The 17,095-nt window shown below is 31.6% G+C and overlaps 1 protein-coding gene across 4 annotated transcripts in view; it reads right to left on the bottom strand.

Moving 5' to 3' along the window:
- LOC134687435 (dystrophin-like) overlaps positions 1-17,095 on the bottom strand; it is a 201,749-nt gene that overhangs the window by 89,584 nt on the left and 95,070 nt on the right. For all 4 annotated transcript variants that reach the window (XM_063547729.1, XM_063547730.1, XM_063547731.1 and 1 more), the window contains 13 exons: positions 16,354-16,457; positions 15,093-15,245; positions 13,628-13,789; positions 12,551-12,679; positions 11,566-11,739; positions 10,862-11,017; positions 10,403-10,570; positions 8,472-8,654; positions 7,783-7,932; positions 7,194-7,352; positions 6,032-6,454; positions 5,320-5,457; positions 4,774-4,935 (listed from right to left, as the gene is read on the bottom strand). In XM_063547729.1, the coding sequence (XP_063403799.1) occupies positions 4,774-4,935; positions 5,320-5,457; positions 6,032-6,454; positions 7,194-7,352; positions 7,783-7,932; positions 8,472-8,654; positions 10,403-10,570; positions 10,862-11,017; positions 11,566-11,739; positions 12,551-12,679; positions 13,628-13,789; positions 15,093-15,245; positions 16,354-16,457 (2,261 nt within the window). The remainder of the gene's footprint in view (positions 1-4,773; positions 4,936-5,319; positions 5,458-6,031; positions 6,455-7,193; positions 7,353-7,782; positions 7,933-8,471; positions 8,655-10,402; positions 10,571-10,861; positions 11,018-11,565; positions 11,740-12,550; positions 12,680-13,627; positions 13,790-15,092; positions 15,246-16,353; positions 16,458-17,095) is intronic.

The following is a 17,095-nucleotide window of genomic DNA, read 5'->3' as shown; positions in this document are numbered from 1 at the left end:
TTTATCCAATTTTCAGGAAACATTGTGAAAATGATCTTCAATATTTCGAAAACATGTGAAATAAAATTGCAAACACGGTGGACCGTCGAGGGTCAACAAACGTAGTAGACTCGTCCATTGGAAAGACGAGGATAATGGTTTCATCATTTGTCATGCATACCCAGTTTTGAATATGATATCCAAAAAGGATGTACTTTTTTTAATCTATGAAACTAGAAAATTCCAAATTGTAAATATCTCTTCATCTGGACTTGGCATCTATCACTTTTGGACGGGTCCATTTCATTAGTAAGGTGATCGATAAATCTTACGGAGTTATGACAAAAAAGGAAAACAAACTTATTGTTATGTGATTCAACAAGGGTTTCGTTCCTCCAAATTATTTGCGCAAACAAATCAACAAAATAGGTCAGTTAACTTTGTCTATTTTTAGATTACAGGTAATCATTTGACACTACGTATAACCTGATTACCTGTGTAGTGATTTTTATTTTACGATAAATTTATGAATGAACGACAATTTTATGAATGAACAAGAGCACCTGACCTCTTTCTTAAAAAAACACCAATTAAACATATAAAACCGTATATTATAAAAGATAATTCAGTCAAATTTTCAATACTAAATCAACAACTGAAATGATTCCATATTTTGTTGAAACATCGTACGAACGGAAAACAGAATCTCAGGTATAAAAATGCATTTTTTCACTCGGACGTTTATGTTTTTTTGATAGTGAAACGGTTGTCCCCCTAAATACAAAAATACATCTACAAGAACGTATGCTGAACTTTCTTAAATCCACTAACGTTTTTCAAAAGTTTCAAGCTATGTATTGCATTAGAAAACATACATAGGTGTTTAAGAATGACAGACCAGGAGCCTGTTTAACAAAATACTATGGCTTGATCTGGGCGGAGTCTCTGATCTGGGTCACAAAGATGGCCATACGCGACGGCATGAAAGCAATTGCTTTAAAAACTGATAGATGTTAGAAATTTTTTTTTTAATATAATTCCCCATTATGTCTTAAGCAAATACAAATTTAAAAAAAAACACTGACAAAACCAGAAAAAAATCCTAGTTTGTTAAATGTTTCTTCCAATGAACTTTTAATCATGAAGTCTCAATCTCCGAATAACATTTGTTGTGGTTTCAAAGAAGTTTATTTTCAAAAGTTAATGCAAAACAAATGACAAGTAGTGATAAAGTGAAGTTTTTATTTTAAGCATACCTCCAATTGTACTTCAAAGTATAGACAAACAGGGAAATATGAAAAATGTGAAAAACAATCACATCTTCCTCTTACAAAACAACCATGTCAAACTGCTGACCAAATATAGTGTGTTTATGTTCAGAAGTTCCTGACAAAAATATTTGTTGGATGAAATGGACAAAAGGTCAAGGTGAGCTTAACATAGCTCCAACTTAGAAGGGTGTGGGGGTGGGGGGGGGGTGGGGTTGGGGGGGGGGGGTATAATTAATGTAAAAACTGGAGCTTTAATCCAAGTAAGTCAATAGAAATTATAGAAGTTTGTTTGTATGCATATCAAAGCATATCTTTTAGTTAGCATTTTCAGACCATGTCTAAAAATAAGATCAATATCAGAAGCATTCAAATATCTACTGTTATAAACAACTACTTATATACTTTCAAGGTTGCTTATCCACACAGCTCAATGGATTTTATCTAATGCTTAGTCCATTTCTGTGTGTATGTGTTACATTCTAATGTTGTGTTGTTGTTCTCCTCTTATATTTAATGCGTTTCCCTCAGTTTAAGTTTGTTACCCCGATTTTGTTTTTTGTCCATGGATTTAGGAGTTTTGAACAGCAGTATACTACCGTTGCCTTTATCTATATCTCTTACTCTATCTTACAATTCATGACACAAACAAGTCAGTTCTTCATTAAAATACTTCATATTCTGGTAATAAAATCTAGGGTTAGATTAATACCACTTTTGACTCAATTTCCAGAAAAATCTGTGATCAATTAAAAAACTGCACGTTTCTGCAGCGATTCTACATGCGCAAGTGTACCTCTATTTAATATCTGAACGGTTAACGACATTTGTATACTATTAATTACTTTACCCTTCCATAATGTAGTCTATCATATCATGGAGCAGTGACTTTGAAGTTGTAATTAGTATCTCACTTTGAAGGAAAGACTTCACAAAATGGTTTACTGTATTGGCAATATCATTAGAGTTAATTAATTCATGGACAAAAAACTCTGAATAATGGCTCCTTGTCAGTGACAGTTTGATGTATTTAAAGTATGTTTGCATCATAAAATCTGTTTAGAATTTAACAACAAGCATTGCTTTTGTTGTGAACACAACTTACTGAGTTTAAAGTTGTGTGAGCTACTGTTTATTCTTTTAACACTGTTTTTGCCTTTGAGGGATAAAAACCATACACCAAACTATTCAAAAGTAGAATAACCTGACAACGCCATGATTAAAAATAAAAAGACCAATGACAATCAACAATATACAAAATACAAAAAAAAAAAAGATGTAGCAACATTCACACCACAAAACACTAGGGGTGATCTCAGGTGCTTCAGAGGGGTAAGCAGATCCTGCTCCAGATCATGTGATCTCAGGTGCTTCAGAGGGGTAAGCAGATCCTGCTCCAGATCATGTGATCTCAGGTGCTTCAGAGGGGTAAGCAGATCCTGCTCCAGATCATGTGATCTCAGGTGCTTCAGAGGGGTAAGCAGATCCTGCTCCAGATCATGTGATCTCAGGTGCTTCAGAGGGGTAAGCAGAGCCTGCTTCACATCATGTGGCACCAACATACATGTGATGGACTGTGAAACTCAGATCAGGAGATTTGGACATTTTGGTCAGGAGATTAGGACTCAGATCAGGAGGTTTTTTATCGACATAAATTTTGTCGTAATTGTAACCATATGATGTAGAAATTGTGTTTTTTCTTCAAATATCCATCAAATTGTTATATGTTTATAGTACATGTACCCTTATTGCCTTTCTATTTGAATAAATTAAAATATTAAGAAGAATCTGTTTCTTGTTTTGTTTTGTTTTTGATAAATGATTGTTCACTGCTTGCAAATTAATCATTGGATTTATTCATCTTATCTGTATAGATTTTTATTCATGTCTCCATCTCCTTATCATTGGTAAATGTATAGACAAATAAGAAAGAAATAAGCTCTTAATGTATATTTGCAGTATCATAAAATATTTATAAAATTAACAAACACTACTTACAGTGATACTGCATGGCTTTTCAGCATTATTAAAGTCATATTTGATGAAAACTTTTTAAAAAGACTTATTCAGTGTAGACCAGTGTATATTGTTCTGCTATTTCTAGCTAAATAAAATATTATTTATATAAACAGATTTAATATATAAACTCCAATTTCATTCTTGAAAGGAGGTCTAGATTGCAAAATTAATTTATAAATTTATATTTTTTTATTTGTCCAAAAACATTTAAATTCATTTAATCAACATCCTTTTATGATTATTTGATAAAAATATTAATCATTTATAGTCTTTTTACAATTTACATTTTTAAAAGCAAAATAACTGAAAACAGGATAAAACAAAGGGAAGTAACAAAAATGTATTTCAATATTCCCAATACACATCGTTTTTTTTAACACAACGGCAGTTAGCCAGAGGTAAACATCGTTGATTACCAGTATGTATGACACCCAAGCTGTCAAGTGAGGCCATATAATTATACATCTTCTTTGATGTACAGGTAAAATTTAACACAGGTGTCAATTACACCTGTACAGTAGTAAGAAATGATCAAATATGGCGGCTGAAAATTTTCATTCATGAAATATTTCATACACGGGAGTTTTTTTCTCCTAAACGGGAGGACGGGAGGAGACCCCTGAAAACGGGAGTTTTGTACTCCCGTCGGGTCAGGTTCACATGTATGCACCAATGGTGTTTCTCGTGTAACTTCAAAGTAGATGATAGAAAGCGATAAGCAATCTTAATCCTGAAATTGGTAACACTCATAAACATAACCAATACTGGATTTGGACCTGCGTCAATGTAATTGAATGATGAAAAATATTAAGAACTATTGACAGACAGAAAGTGCTTGTAGAACTGATGTAAAATTTGCATACATGCTGTGCCTTAGGTGGTACCTAACACTACAGGGAGATAACTCTGTAAAGTTAGCTAAACGTTTTAATTACATTGTGTTGTAGAAGGAATATTAAGCTTCTCAATTATCAAAATTGGTGTTTGTCAAATTGCTATATAACCAGTGTAATTTTTCTGACAAAACGGTTGGTTCAAAATTTTCAAAATTTTTATATTTTAATTATAGTCTCAAAGTAAATACTTTGACAAAATTTTATGAAAATTAAACAAGCCAAATCAATTTTAGTGAAAGTGTTTGGTACCACCTTAACACTATCAAGCTGCATACCAAATCTAAACCTTTTCCTTCAAAAGGAGATGTGAAAAATTGGATGATTTCCTTGTACAATATGTGTTGTACATTTTATACAATTGACACAACAAGGAGGGATGCATGGCAAATGCAAAAATTACATATCTACTATAGAACATTTTCAAGTTGTAGACAAAATAGAAGTCAAGACAGTTTGGTGAAAGTGTTTTACTTATGATCTTTCAAATGGAGTGATAAATATGAGACATTACTAGACTTGCTTTCCTCATTGGTAACACAGGTAAAATGGAAAGTGAAAAATGTTTAACACACTCATGCCATGCATGGTATCTTGTAATTCCAAACATTTACCTTGATTTTCTGAGAATCTGCTGACTGAAGTTGGTGATCTATGTTGTCTAACCAAGCAAGGATTTCTTGGAGATCTTCATTAAAAAGAACCCATTTAGGTGTGACAACTCTCATTGTATGTTTCTTGTTTTCAGAACTAGTCTTTACACTATTCCACTTGGTCTAAAATAAATTTGAAATTATTTCTTTCTCCTTTAATATTTCTATTGGGTTTGAATTGTCAAAATGACTGCATACATATTATTTGTTTTTGAGTATAAGCTTTCTGAATTCGTTAAGCTACTCCTCCCAACACCCAAAAAGAAGAAATACCCTTTAACAATAATGTTCTTACAGACATAAAAATTATTGTCTAACTTCACCTTTAGAGGGATATAAAACATATAAATGAGTTACTGCCAGTGTATTATACAATCCACGACTTTATATATAAACAAATATATTGAAAGTAGACCCCCTAATTGTCATCGAGTGGTACTAAAGATATGGCTTTAAATTTGTGCTTCAAATTTATCCCTGAAAATGTGTATAAAACATTTATCTTACCTTCAAATCTTCCACTTGTCTATAGATACGGATAGCCTTATCATGATCTGACAAGTCAATACTGTGTGAGAGTTGTCTGCCCTTGTCAGATACATCACTCACTGAAACCTGTAATTGTCTTTCTTCAGCTTCCATATTCTGCAAAATGTTAGAGTTGATGTACGTAAATTACGATTATAGCAAAAGATTATAATAGTAACTTTTCTACAATTTTTATCTGAAATCTTTATTCCCTTACTCGTGTCATGTTATGCGCTTTAATTTGCTAAACAACATTTAAAAACATGAAAATCCATATTTTGTTCTGACAGAAATAATAAAACTACCAAAAAAGTCCAACTACAAAAAATCATAATATAATGTATAAGTCTTCAATTATCTGGTTCATTATTTGTTATAAAAATCCCCAAATAAAGTTTAATACATCAATATATTTAACCCCTATTCAAATGTGTATTAAATTGGGGGAAAAAATACAAACATTGGTAAAAATAACCACTTGTAAGTTATAAAATTAACTAAATTATCTGTATCAGAGAAACTAAAAATTCAAATTATCGCCCCTTGATCAGATGGCAACTTTATTTTCTCACATTTAAAACATAAACTGGTAATTCAACATGTGACATGGTTATTCTTCAATTATATCTATTATCAAAAATTAGTAAGTAAGGAAAATATGTATTTGTAAAGATTCTTTAATTGACATTACCTGAATCATATGTTCAACATTTCCTGTAGCTTCAGATTTGGTTAACTCCCCTTTATTGACTAGACTATGATCAAACACAACAATGTCTTTCAACACTTTATCATAAAGTTCTTGAAATTCTTCATCAGTAATATCACAGTATGGTGCACTAAATGATGGTGAAGTGGTGATTCGTGATGGTGACATGGGTGAAGTTGGTGAGACAGAACTACGAGGTGTTGATGATGCAGACGTTCGTCTAGGTGGTGTAGGTGCTTTCTCCGGGGATTCAGATGAACGATCTGGTGAAAAGCGAGATCTGTCTGGAGTTCTGGATTTACGTTCGGGAGATGAATTACGAAGTGGTAATGATGACACATGAGCAACAGTTACACGTTTGATTTCCGTTATTTCTGGTATCACAGTCATAGCTTTCTGTTTATCCTGAAATATACAATTTTTAATTATCCAAATGTCTGTAAATTCTGTATCATCTAAGGGACAACATTAAAAGTTCAATGAAGGATAAAAAACTTAATTCACATAGTTTTTTCAATGACCCCCCCCCCCCCCCTCTTAACTTAATTTGGGAAAAATTGATTGACCCATATGATATATGTAAAAATCAATGTAGGATAACCAAATCTTGCAGCAGTTCAACCCCACCCCCTAAAACTATTTGAATAAAGTTTTTTTATTCTTACATTGATCTTTTGATGTTGTCTTTAATGTACAAGGATTAAATTTTATTGAAATGAAATATACTGACTAATTTGATTGGTTAACTAAACAGGACATATGAGGCCTAAAATGAAGATCAGATTAGTAATAAATGTACAAATTAGGACACTTAAGTATAATATAATTGCTATTTTGGCTTCACATGGGATACAGGCTTATATTCTCCGTTACTCCTTTTAGCCCCTTCACCTGGCAGCTTAGGAGATATTAAAACACTGATAGTTAAAATCTGCTCATATGGCCTGTTTAAATCTAGAATGACATACAATGAACATGATGTAAAAAATTAAAACTATTAAAAGAAGCTTTAAACAAAATGTAAATTTAGTTTATCTTTTTAAATGGTATTCCTACTATCACCACCTGATCCCATTTTTAATTAAAGCATGTTAGTTTTCACTCTCTTGACTACCTCCACTGATGTTACGTTTGTTAGTTCTACCTTAATTTTTTGGGATACCTCCTCCCATCTTTGGTTTAAGTGAGTCAGTTCTGGTTCCACCATTTTATGGTATCTATCGCTACGATTCATTATATTTATTGCCGTTTCACGGACTTCATCTACTTGGCTGCCCAATTCGTTCATTTCCATCTGCAGTCTCTACATTAAAAAACAAAACAAAGATGGAAACATTTAATGACATTCGAACAGTTAAAAACTTTAAAGTCCGAGTTTATAAATCAATAAACTTTATAAATAAAGAACTGCTGAACCAACACCTCCTTAATGTTGTGTAGGTAGACTTTCTGTTGATAGAGGCATATATATAGAAATAATAATCAAATATTGCTTAATTGAGAACAACAATTAAGAAAACTGAAACCTTTTTGCTCGACTTGGTTTTCATGATTTATTCAGGACAAGGTACGGAAATAAGAATTCCTAGAGTACAGTGTGATGTCATCAGATAGTGAAATGATAACTGCCAAAATTGTGATATTAAAATGTATCATTTTCTAGGGTCTGCCATCACAAAATTTAACATAAAAATTGATTATTTGTGAAAACAATCACAACTTACTTTACTTACCCTAAATTGATCTTTCTGTGCATCTGAGAACTGACTGTGACCTGGTATTTGAGTGGTCAGAATATTCTCAGCTTTAGCTAACCATTCCTTTACATTCATTATGGCTGTTTGGAAGGTAATAAACAGCTTTTCTAAAGCTGCTACTTCTGCCTACAAACACAATTTTGAAAGTTGTTTTCAATAAAATACCATACTACTAACTTTTGTTGTATAAACAGAGAAAAAGAAGCAATGATACAAGAAGAGGTCCTATTCTATTACCAAATAAAAACTTTATGGACAATATAAAAAGAGATTTTCATCTCTCATATTATCATTTTTTTTCGTAGTTTCACTTTGAATCGACCATACATATTTCACAAATTGAAACAGTAATAGTTTAATCTAAACTTTTCAATAATTAAAAATTTTCAATAGGACAATCTGATGTTCAGTAGCTGTTGTTTGTTGATGTGTTTCATAAGTATTTCTCATTTTTTATGTTGATTAGATCGTTGGTTTTCCTATTTGAATAGTTTCACAAACCATTTTTAGGGCCCTTTATAGCTTGCTGTTTGGTGTGAGTCAAGGCTCTGTGTTGAAGACCATACTTTGACCTATAATGGTTTACTTTTACACTTTTTAACTTGGATGGAGAGTTGTCTCATTGGCACTTATACCACATCTTCTTATATCTATGTATCACATACCTGTATCTGCCCCTGTCTGTAAACTAGTCTTTCAGCTAGTACAGCCCATCGTTCAGACAGATTTTCTACAGTTTGTCTAGCTTCAGATAATTCCTCGTCCTCTGCTAGTTCTTGTAACTGGAATACCAGATCTCTGGTGTTAGGCAGTTTAGACTGACTCTTTGTCATTTCTTCCTGAACAGACTGAAATCAAAAAATCATTTGAGCATGAATAAATGAGGGACGAAAGATACCAAAGGGACAGTCAAACTCATAAATCTAAAACAAACTGACAACGCCATGGCTAAAAATGAAAAAGACAAACAGAAAAACAATAGTACACATGACACAACATAGAATAAATGATCATGTAGTATTGTGGAATAAATGTATGGTGTTTCTATACTTGCCGACGTCAATCATTGATTTTATTGTCACAAATTGATTTCTCATGCTACATATAAGAGAGTTGGAATATTGTGACTGTAAAATATAAGACTACCTTCGGTTAAGTACAGAAATATCTTCTAGTTATTCCTATTTGTATGCAGTTGCTTAATTCTGTATCTAAACTGAATTTTGAGAAAAAACAAATTTTTTTTCTTCAAAATATACCAAGAAAGTTTAACTAAAAAAAATTATAAGGGTTCCGCGGAACCCAGTGTCTCGCCTACTTTTGCTGTAACTCCCAGGCTCAACAATAATGTGGAAAACAATCAATAAAAATATTCCTCTTGATACTATCTTTTGATTGTAAGAAGCTTCTGTCCAAGTTTGGTAAAAATTTCAGGATAGTTTATGAATCTAATAAGTGTTTAAAAACTTTAACTGCAGACTGTATGTAATGTTTACTGAAAGAAAAACTAAGTCCATTTATAAGTAAAATACAGATACACAGGTACCAAATATTTAAAAAAAATCCTTTCTAGATACTAGCTTTTGATCATAAACAAGCTTCTGTCCAAGTTTGGTACAAATTTAAAATAGTATAAGAAAGTCATTAAATTTAAAAAAAAATTTACCACAGAGTGAATGTGTTGTTTCCTAGCAGAAAACCTAAGTCCATTTAAAAGTATAATACACAAAAAATGATTTTTTTTTTTTACAAAATTTACTTCTGGATATTATCTCATGATCATAAACAAGCTTCTGTCCTAGTTTGGTACAAACCCAGGATAGTTAAAGAAAGTTATTAAAATATTAAAAACTTTAACCACAGAGTGAATTTAATGTTTCCCCGCAGAAAAACTAAGTCCATTTATAAGTAAAAAAACAGAAAAAATGGAATTTTATTTTGGCAAACTTTACTTCTGGATACTATCTTATGATCACAAACAAGCTTCTGTCCAAGTTTGGTAGAAATCCAGTATAGTTTAAGAAAGATATTCAAATTTAAAAAACTTTAACCACAGAGTGAATGTAATGTTTCCCCGCAGAAAAACTAAGTCCATTTATAAGTAAAATCTGGAAAAAATGGAATATTATTTTTACAAAATTTACTTCTGGATACCATCTTATGATCATAGACAAGCTTCTGTCCAAGTTTGGTAGAAATCCAGTTTAGTTTAAGAAAGTTATTAAAATTTCAAAAACTTTAACCACAGAGTGAATATTTGTTGACGCCGCCGACGACGACGGAATGTAGGATCGCTTAGTCTCGCTTTTTCGACTAAAGTCGAAGGCTCGACAATAATAATAATCCAAGTATAGATTTGATTAAATCCAACCTAATATGTATCAACATAAAACATTTTTTGAACAGGTGTATTTGAAATCTCTGATAATAATAAACACACTTTGCACAAGAAACATATAGCCTGATAGAGACAACAAATGTTAACCTTACTTAGCCACCTGTTCACAATACAACATTTTGCTTGTAAGAAAAATCAAATCTACACAAGAGAGTTCTTATAAGATTTTAAAATTTCAAAAACCCACTAAATACTTACAATTATGTAGGACAAGGTAGCTTCTGAATTCTTAGCAATGGGAGTTTTGTCCCTTGTATCCAACTCTTCATTCACTGTGTTTATAAATTTCTGTATAGAATTTACTTCTTTGTGTAACTTTTTAGCAATCTTTAGGGCTTTGTCCAAGGTATTCTTTCCTTTTGTAACCTATATAAAAACACAAATTCAACAGATTTGAATATAACATTTTCTCTTTTATCATGCCTATTTTCCTTAAATAATTTTGAAAAATACAAATAAGCAAACACAAAAATTAATGTTTAGGTTCTTCATATTGTACCTGAGCAAACAGGTAATAAATTTAGAAACAATTACATAAGATGCTAAAAAAATACCCTGCAATACTGTAATAAAGTTCTACTTGGGAGCCATGAAATACATCAAATGAAAGGTTCATTAATATTATTTTATATTTCTATTAAGTTTTAATATACCAACCTGTATTCCTAGTTTATTATACAGTTGTTTAATAGCATCCAACTGTTTACTGAGTTTGTCAGGAAAATCAACTTGTTTCTTCTCTACAATCTGTCTGCCTGTCTTTATCACATGTTCAACCTCTGTCTTCAATTCACTCATCGTCTTGTAGAATTTCTAGAAAAATACAAAACATTTTTACAATTCAATATATACAGCAATTGGAAATAAAATATCTTCTTCTAAACAATTGATTAGGAAAAAGTCTTTTTGCACCATATTAAAAACATCTAAATGCCAAAACTGTAAATATTTTATTAATATGGCACAAATTCATCTCTTATTTACTTTATGCCCGATCATGGTTCATCATTTTATAATCAAAATATGTAACCATTTTTTTAACAGTTGATTATATCAGGAAATTATTTAAATTCAATTTTTGCATATGTGCTAGAAATTTATCACAGAATTGCAAGTGAGTATGTATGCATTGATTAAAACTGTGTTCAAAATTCTGTGTATCCACAATGATGAAAAGAAGTTACTTAGTGTATATAAAGCCAATAATAGAAAAGACAGTATTGTTATTACAATCATTCCCATAACTGCCGAAATTGGTTGATACAAAATTGAATATTGTAAACACTCCGTAGTTTTTCCTAAAGTTTATACTGGAAGATGCCCCTCCCCCCATTTTTTTTTATTAAAAATCTGTTACTAACCATACAGTGATCATGAGTACTCTGTAATGCCTCAGGGTCATCTGTTCTAATGTCCAGTAAATGTAATCTCTCCTCAATATTACTCAACTCTCGTTGGACGAGACCTAATTTAGGATCGAAATCTGTTGGTCTTTGAAATTTGTTGAATTTTAACATCACTTCCTCGAAATTTTTCTGCAAAAATAAATAATATTATTTGTGTCATCTTATTCAGAAGAAGAATGAAAGCAAACAATGCTTAAAATTGCCATTTTATTGTTTTTCATACAGTGTATAATAAACAGTACTTTCATTTAACAGATAAACACATCTCTTTCAGTTTCATAACGGGTATTCTGTTTTGGCCAAAGGGAGATAATCCTATATTTTCATAAATTGTTCATGCTTTAAAAGTTGAATAAACTGCATACAAAATTCTGCCTTAATTATTAATAATTTAATTTTGGATGTAACACGTCTTCTGATTGGATGACATTATTTTGTTATGAGCCCAAAGACACGCGTTATTCAGTGTGCACCAAATTTTTTATGTTATATCTTCAGACAGAAAAAATATTACAGTCATTCCTTAAATACCTTTTTTTCTACAGCTGACATCATCTTATGATCAATACCCAGTTGAATTTTATGGCCTTATATAGAAATTTAAGACAAAATAAATATCTCAAGTTTAGAGCATTGATGTAAGGACAATATTAGCTAATCTTATCCCTGCCTTTTTTTTTTCATCAATTCTATTTTAGCAGTAAAAGTTTTATGAAAACATATCTAGAAAAGAAATGTGAGTCAACCATTTTAAAAAAGACTTACAGCTGTCTAAGCCAGCAACAGAAAAAAGCAATCTCAAAATGTAAGAATAAGAAAGGCTAGCATAAGTACAAATACAGAATTAACTGGGTATGTTTGGTGATTGGCTGAAATTAGTACCAAAAAGCACTAAGAAATTGACATATTGACTTTAATTTGTTACATCTAGATTACATACATTGAGGAGACTAATCTGGTTTTCTAATCTTTCGTATCCCTCAACATTTCCTTGTGCCTTGTAATCTTTTGATACTTTCTCCAACTCTTTTAATAAATCTTCTTGTTGCTTTACTTCTTCATTTAAAGACTGAAACAGAAATGATTTGGATTTATTGACATGATGCCTCTTTTAATTATCATAGCTTCTTTTTTTCATTCATCATTTCATATGAATAAAAGAAGACCAGGGTTATATGTCAATGAGAAATAATTGAACAATCCCCCACCATTCACAATGCAAATCAGCATTTAGAAGTCATCATATAACAAACAAGTACTTTAAAACAACTTATTTTCGCGAGTGATTTATTTTTCGCGACTTTTGCAAGTAGAAAAATAACACGAATATAAATCGTCACGAATATGTCAATCATTGATCTTTTCTTAATGAACTTCATCAATGAAATCAGTTAATCGCGAAATTAAATAGCGGCGAAGTGGTCAAGAAAGGGTAAAACGCAAAATAAAGTATCCATGAAAATAAGTTGGTTTACAGTATATTACCATCTATTGCTTTTTTAAAATAAATTATTAACTACTCATTAGAATATTTCCAGCTTTCTACCTGCAATGAAAACTATGGGTGGCCTTTGGCTGTTATCTGCTCTATGGTTGGGTTGTTGTCTCTTTGACCTATTCCCCATTTCCATTCTCAATCTTATTTGAATCAGTTGCAGTAATATAGATGTCAATCAAGTCTTTACAATAGACCTGTCAATTTGCAATTTCCTAAAAATAGTTGTCAAAGGTACCAGGGTTATAATTTAGTATGCCAGACAAGTGTTCCATCTACAAAAGACTCATCAGTGACGCTCCTATCAAAATAGTTATAAAGCCAAACAAGTATACAGTCAAAGAGCATTGAGGGTCCAAAATTCCAAAAAGTTGTGCCAAATACGGCTAAGGTAATCTATTCCTGGGACAAGAAAATCCTTAGTTTTTCTATCAATTCATAGTTTTGTATACAGGAAATTTATAAAAATGACCACATAATTAATATTTATGTCAACACCGAAGTGCTGACTACTGGGCTTACCTGATATTCCTCAGGGACATCACCAGCCAGTACATCAGCATCTAACCTCTGTTGTAACATGTCTCTAACGTCAGACATCCAACTTGACATCTCTAAAATCTGTTTCTCTATTGATTGAGATTTGTTTATTGACTGTTCTAAATCCTGAATTCTCTCCCTTGCCTAGAATGTGAAATGAAGAAGTTAACTCATACATTCAGGTTTTTTCTATTGACAAGACGGTTCTATTTCAAATTCATTTTGTGCAAAAAAACAAAAGTTTTACAAGGTGCTGCTTTTTAAATTTTTTCAATCAGACAGATTACATTTTCATTTGTGCAGAACGGTGCTGTAACTAATAAATTAACTATAAAAAACAAAACATAAACTAGTTTGCTTGGGTGGTTTGGGTGAACACATAAATTGTGGCTAACCTAAACCCATGAAAAATAATAACCCAAGAATAAAAATTGTAATTTGTATAAATGAAAACAATTAAAGATAACCAACAATTAGCTATGTTTCTGAAGATGGTCCCAAGCTAGTACTAAAACTTTTGAAGTTCTATCTTCATAACAAAATAGCATAGAAAGCAATCTCAAATTGTGTCCCTTAAGGTCAAGTTACAGTAAATGGGCTATGTCTTAGATTTCAGTAAAATTTGGCATACAACTCTGGCTCGATGAACTTCAACTGAAAATCGAAATAATAATGCATTTATCTCAATTATTATTTGAAATATTACTGATTAAATTCTTACAAAATGGGTGAACATTTGTATAGAAAGCACATAAAATCGGCGAAAACCCTTCTAAAATTTGTCTTAAAATCGCCAAATCTCTAATTCTACTCCATAGATTTTTCTTAAAAAACTATATGTTGTTGATACATAAATTTCCGTTATAATGATGCAAAATAAAGATAGGGTCACCGACTTCGTTTTTACGGTATACATCATTCAAAGTTGCGTTCTTTGTGAAGAAATCCAACAAAACGTCGAAAAAATCGTAACGTTAACGCGTTGCAGCCTGTAAAACGTTGGTTTTTGACGTTTTTCACTACCAACAAGGTAACAAATTGATTATTAAACAAAAAACGAAGTCGGTGACCCTATGATTATTTTATATCATTAAAACAGAAATTTATGTGTCAACAATATATAGTTTTTTAAGAAATATCTATGGAGTAGAATAAGAGATTTGGCTATTTTAAGACAAATTTTAGAAGGGTTTTCGCCGATTTTATGTGCTTTCTATACGAATATTCACCCGTATTAAAAGAAATCAATCTGCAATTTTTCAGATCATAAAAGAGATAAATGTATTATTTTTTCGATTTTCAGTTGTAGTTCAACAAGCCAAGGTTGTATGCAATTTTTTTAGAAAAATCTGCGACAAAGCCCATTTACTGTTCCTTGACCTTAAATATAGTGCCATTTTTAAATATAACAATCCAATGATATTTGAAGAATGATAAATATTATTACCTGAAAGTCCAAAGAATTCCACTGATTGGAGTGATCCTCTAACTCTTTTTTGATGACGTCAGTCATGATTGAGTTTGCCATCAGATCTTGTCCTAACTGACACAGGGCTGTCTTCTTCTCTAATGTATGGTCCCTCAAACTCGTTTCAATATCCTGCACAAAAAAATATCAAGCTTCTTCATTAGCTAATTTAATCATTAAGATAAATGTGTTCCAATTAATGTACATCTTTCATTCTAAATCTGTTTATTGTTGTATTGCACTATTTAATAGCCTTTGAAAGGTCTATCCACATATTATAAATTCCAGGACAGGTCCATCAACCAACCTTTAAACTTTAAAATCACAGATTTTTTAGTTTTTCACTTTTAATATATTTTCAATTCTTATTTTGGTCATCCACAGATTATCAATTCTAGGACAGATCTATCCAATCGAACCTTTTCTTGTCATTCCCTTTTATTATATTATCAAATTTTCTTTTGGTAATCCATACTGTTATAAATTCCAAGATGCAAAATTATACTGAAATATCTTTATCTGACTAGAATATTATTATTCCATTCAGTATTGTCACGACACTATAGCAGCATGTGGCAGACAACACACAATGAGTTTTATTACACAAGGCATGGTTACATAATAAATATAAAATATTTCATCAAATCAAAGTACATTCTGTCATTTGATTTTAAATTTAGCTTAAAGGTTATGGAAATAGAATTAACCTGTGTCAGACCTTGAAAACTGACACAGTGCAAAAAAGTCAAATTCAATGTAAATAATAAGGCCAAGCTGATTGAATTTTTCTGGTCCTAAAGGACATGCAAACTTAGTAAAAATTAAATAATTGATATTGCTTATATTTCCAGAAATTACATAATCAAGCAAATGCATTACATTGGGACAGAAACATACATTGTTTTCTGGAGTCATAACTCTTAAACCATGTATAATACGGTACGTTTGTATTGTTATTCATTTGTCATTGCAGAGCCCTTTATAGCTGACTATGCGGTATAGGCTTTGCTCATTGCTGAAAGCTGTACAGTGACCTAAAGTTGTAAATTTCTGAGTCATTTGGTCTCTTGTGGAGAGTTGCCTCATTGGCAATCATACCACATCTTCTTTTTTATAAAACAGAACTTAGAATTTGGATCTTGGAAAATTGACTCAACATGGAAATATTGGAGAGAAATTCCAAATATAAATAGTGTCAAAACATTTTTGTCAGACAATAATTGGGTTTTCCACTACTTACATCAAGTTCCTCAGAAATGTCTTCAGCATCAGAACTAAATCCACGGGATTTCTTCACTTTCCGTTCAAATGTACCCAAATGTCTCTTTTCTTCATCCAACATACCTAGAAATTAAAATACAACTGAATAACTTTCAAATAGTAGTAATATATTCACAGATTATAAAAGATATTTAGGGCATTTCGTTATAAATGTATATGTATTGTTTTGTATTTTGTTTTGTAGTACAAGTTTTCTTAATGATGGAAGGATGGCCAGTGGTAAATTTAATGCTCCCTTGACACCATTTGCGAGTATGGTCTTGAGGAAACGATGATAGTCCGTGGGAAGGGGAAGATAAATGGCTGACCCGTGTTAAGAGAGAGCCATATCTCTTGCACGTTAAAGACACCCTTGTAGATTTCGAAAAAGAGTAGGCTAATGCCGCTACAAGGCAGCACTCGCAATCGCAAAGTGGAAAGGGATTAATATAAGTTGCAAAACTTGTTTCCCAATCCACTATAAATAAATATGTTTAAACTAATGCAAATTCAGGACGAGAACATAAACCCTACTTTGCACTTGACCAACAAGCTCAGTTGGTTTTTTAATATGGTAGTTTCAGGACAGTCCAAAGGAAGACATGTTACCTAAACTAGACGAATTATTCTGACTTCAAATTGACCAGTCTTTGCTTTTACTCCTTAATGTCACCAGCTTAGCAGGGAAGCACAAGACCGCAAAGGTGTTTTTTTTTTAGGTA

The sequence above is a fragment of the Mytilus trossulus genome, chromosome 10 (assembly GCF_036588685.1).
Source record: "Mytilus trossulus isolate FHL-02 chromosome 10, PNRI_Mtr1.1.1.hap1, whole genome shotgun sequence".
Classification (NCBI taxonomy): Eukaryota; Metazoa; Mollusca; class Bivalvia; order Mytilida; family Mytilidae; genus Mytilus; species Mytilus trossulus.
Note: the sequence above shows the minus strand (reverse complement) of the source record. Positions and strands in the feature narration are given on the sequence as shown.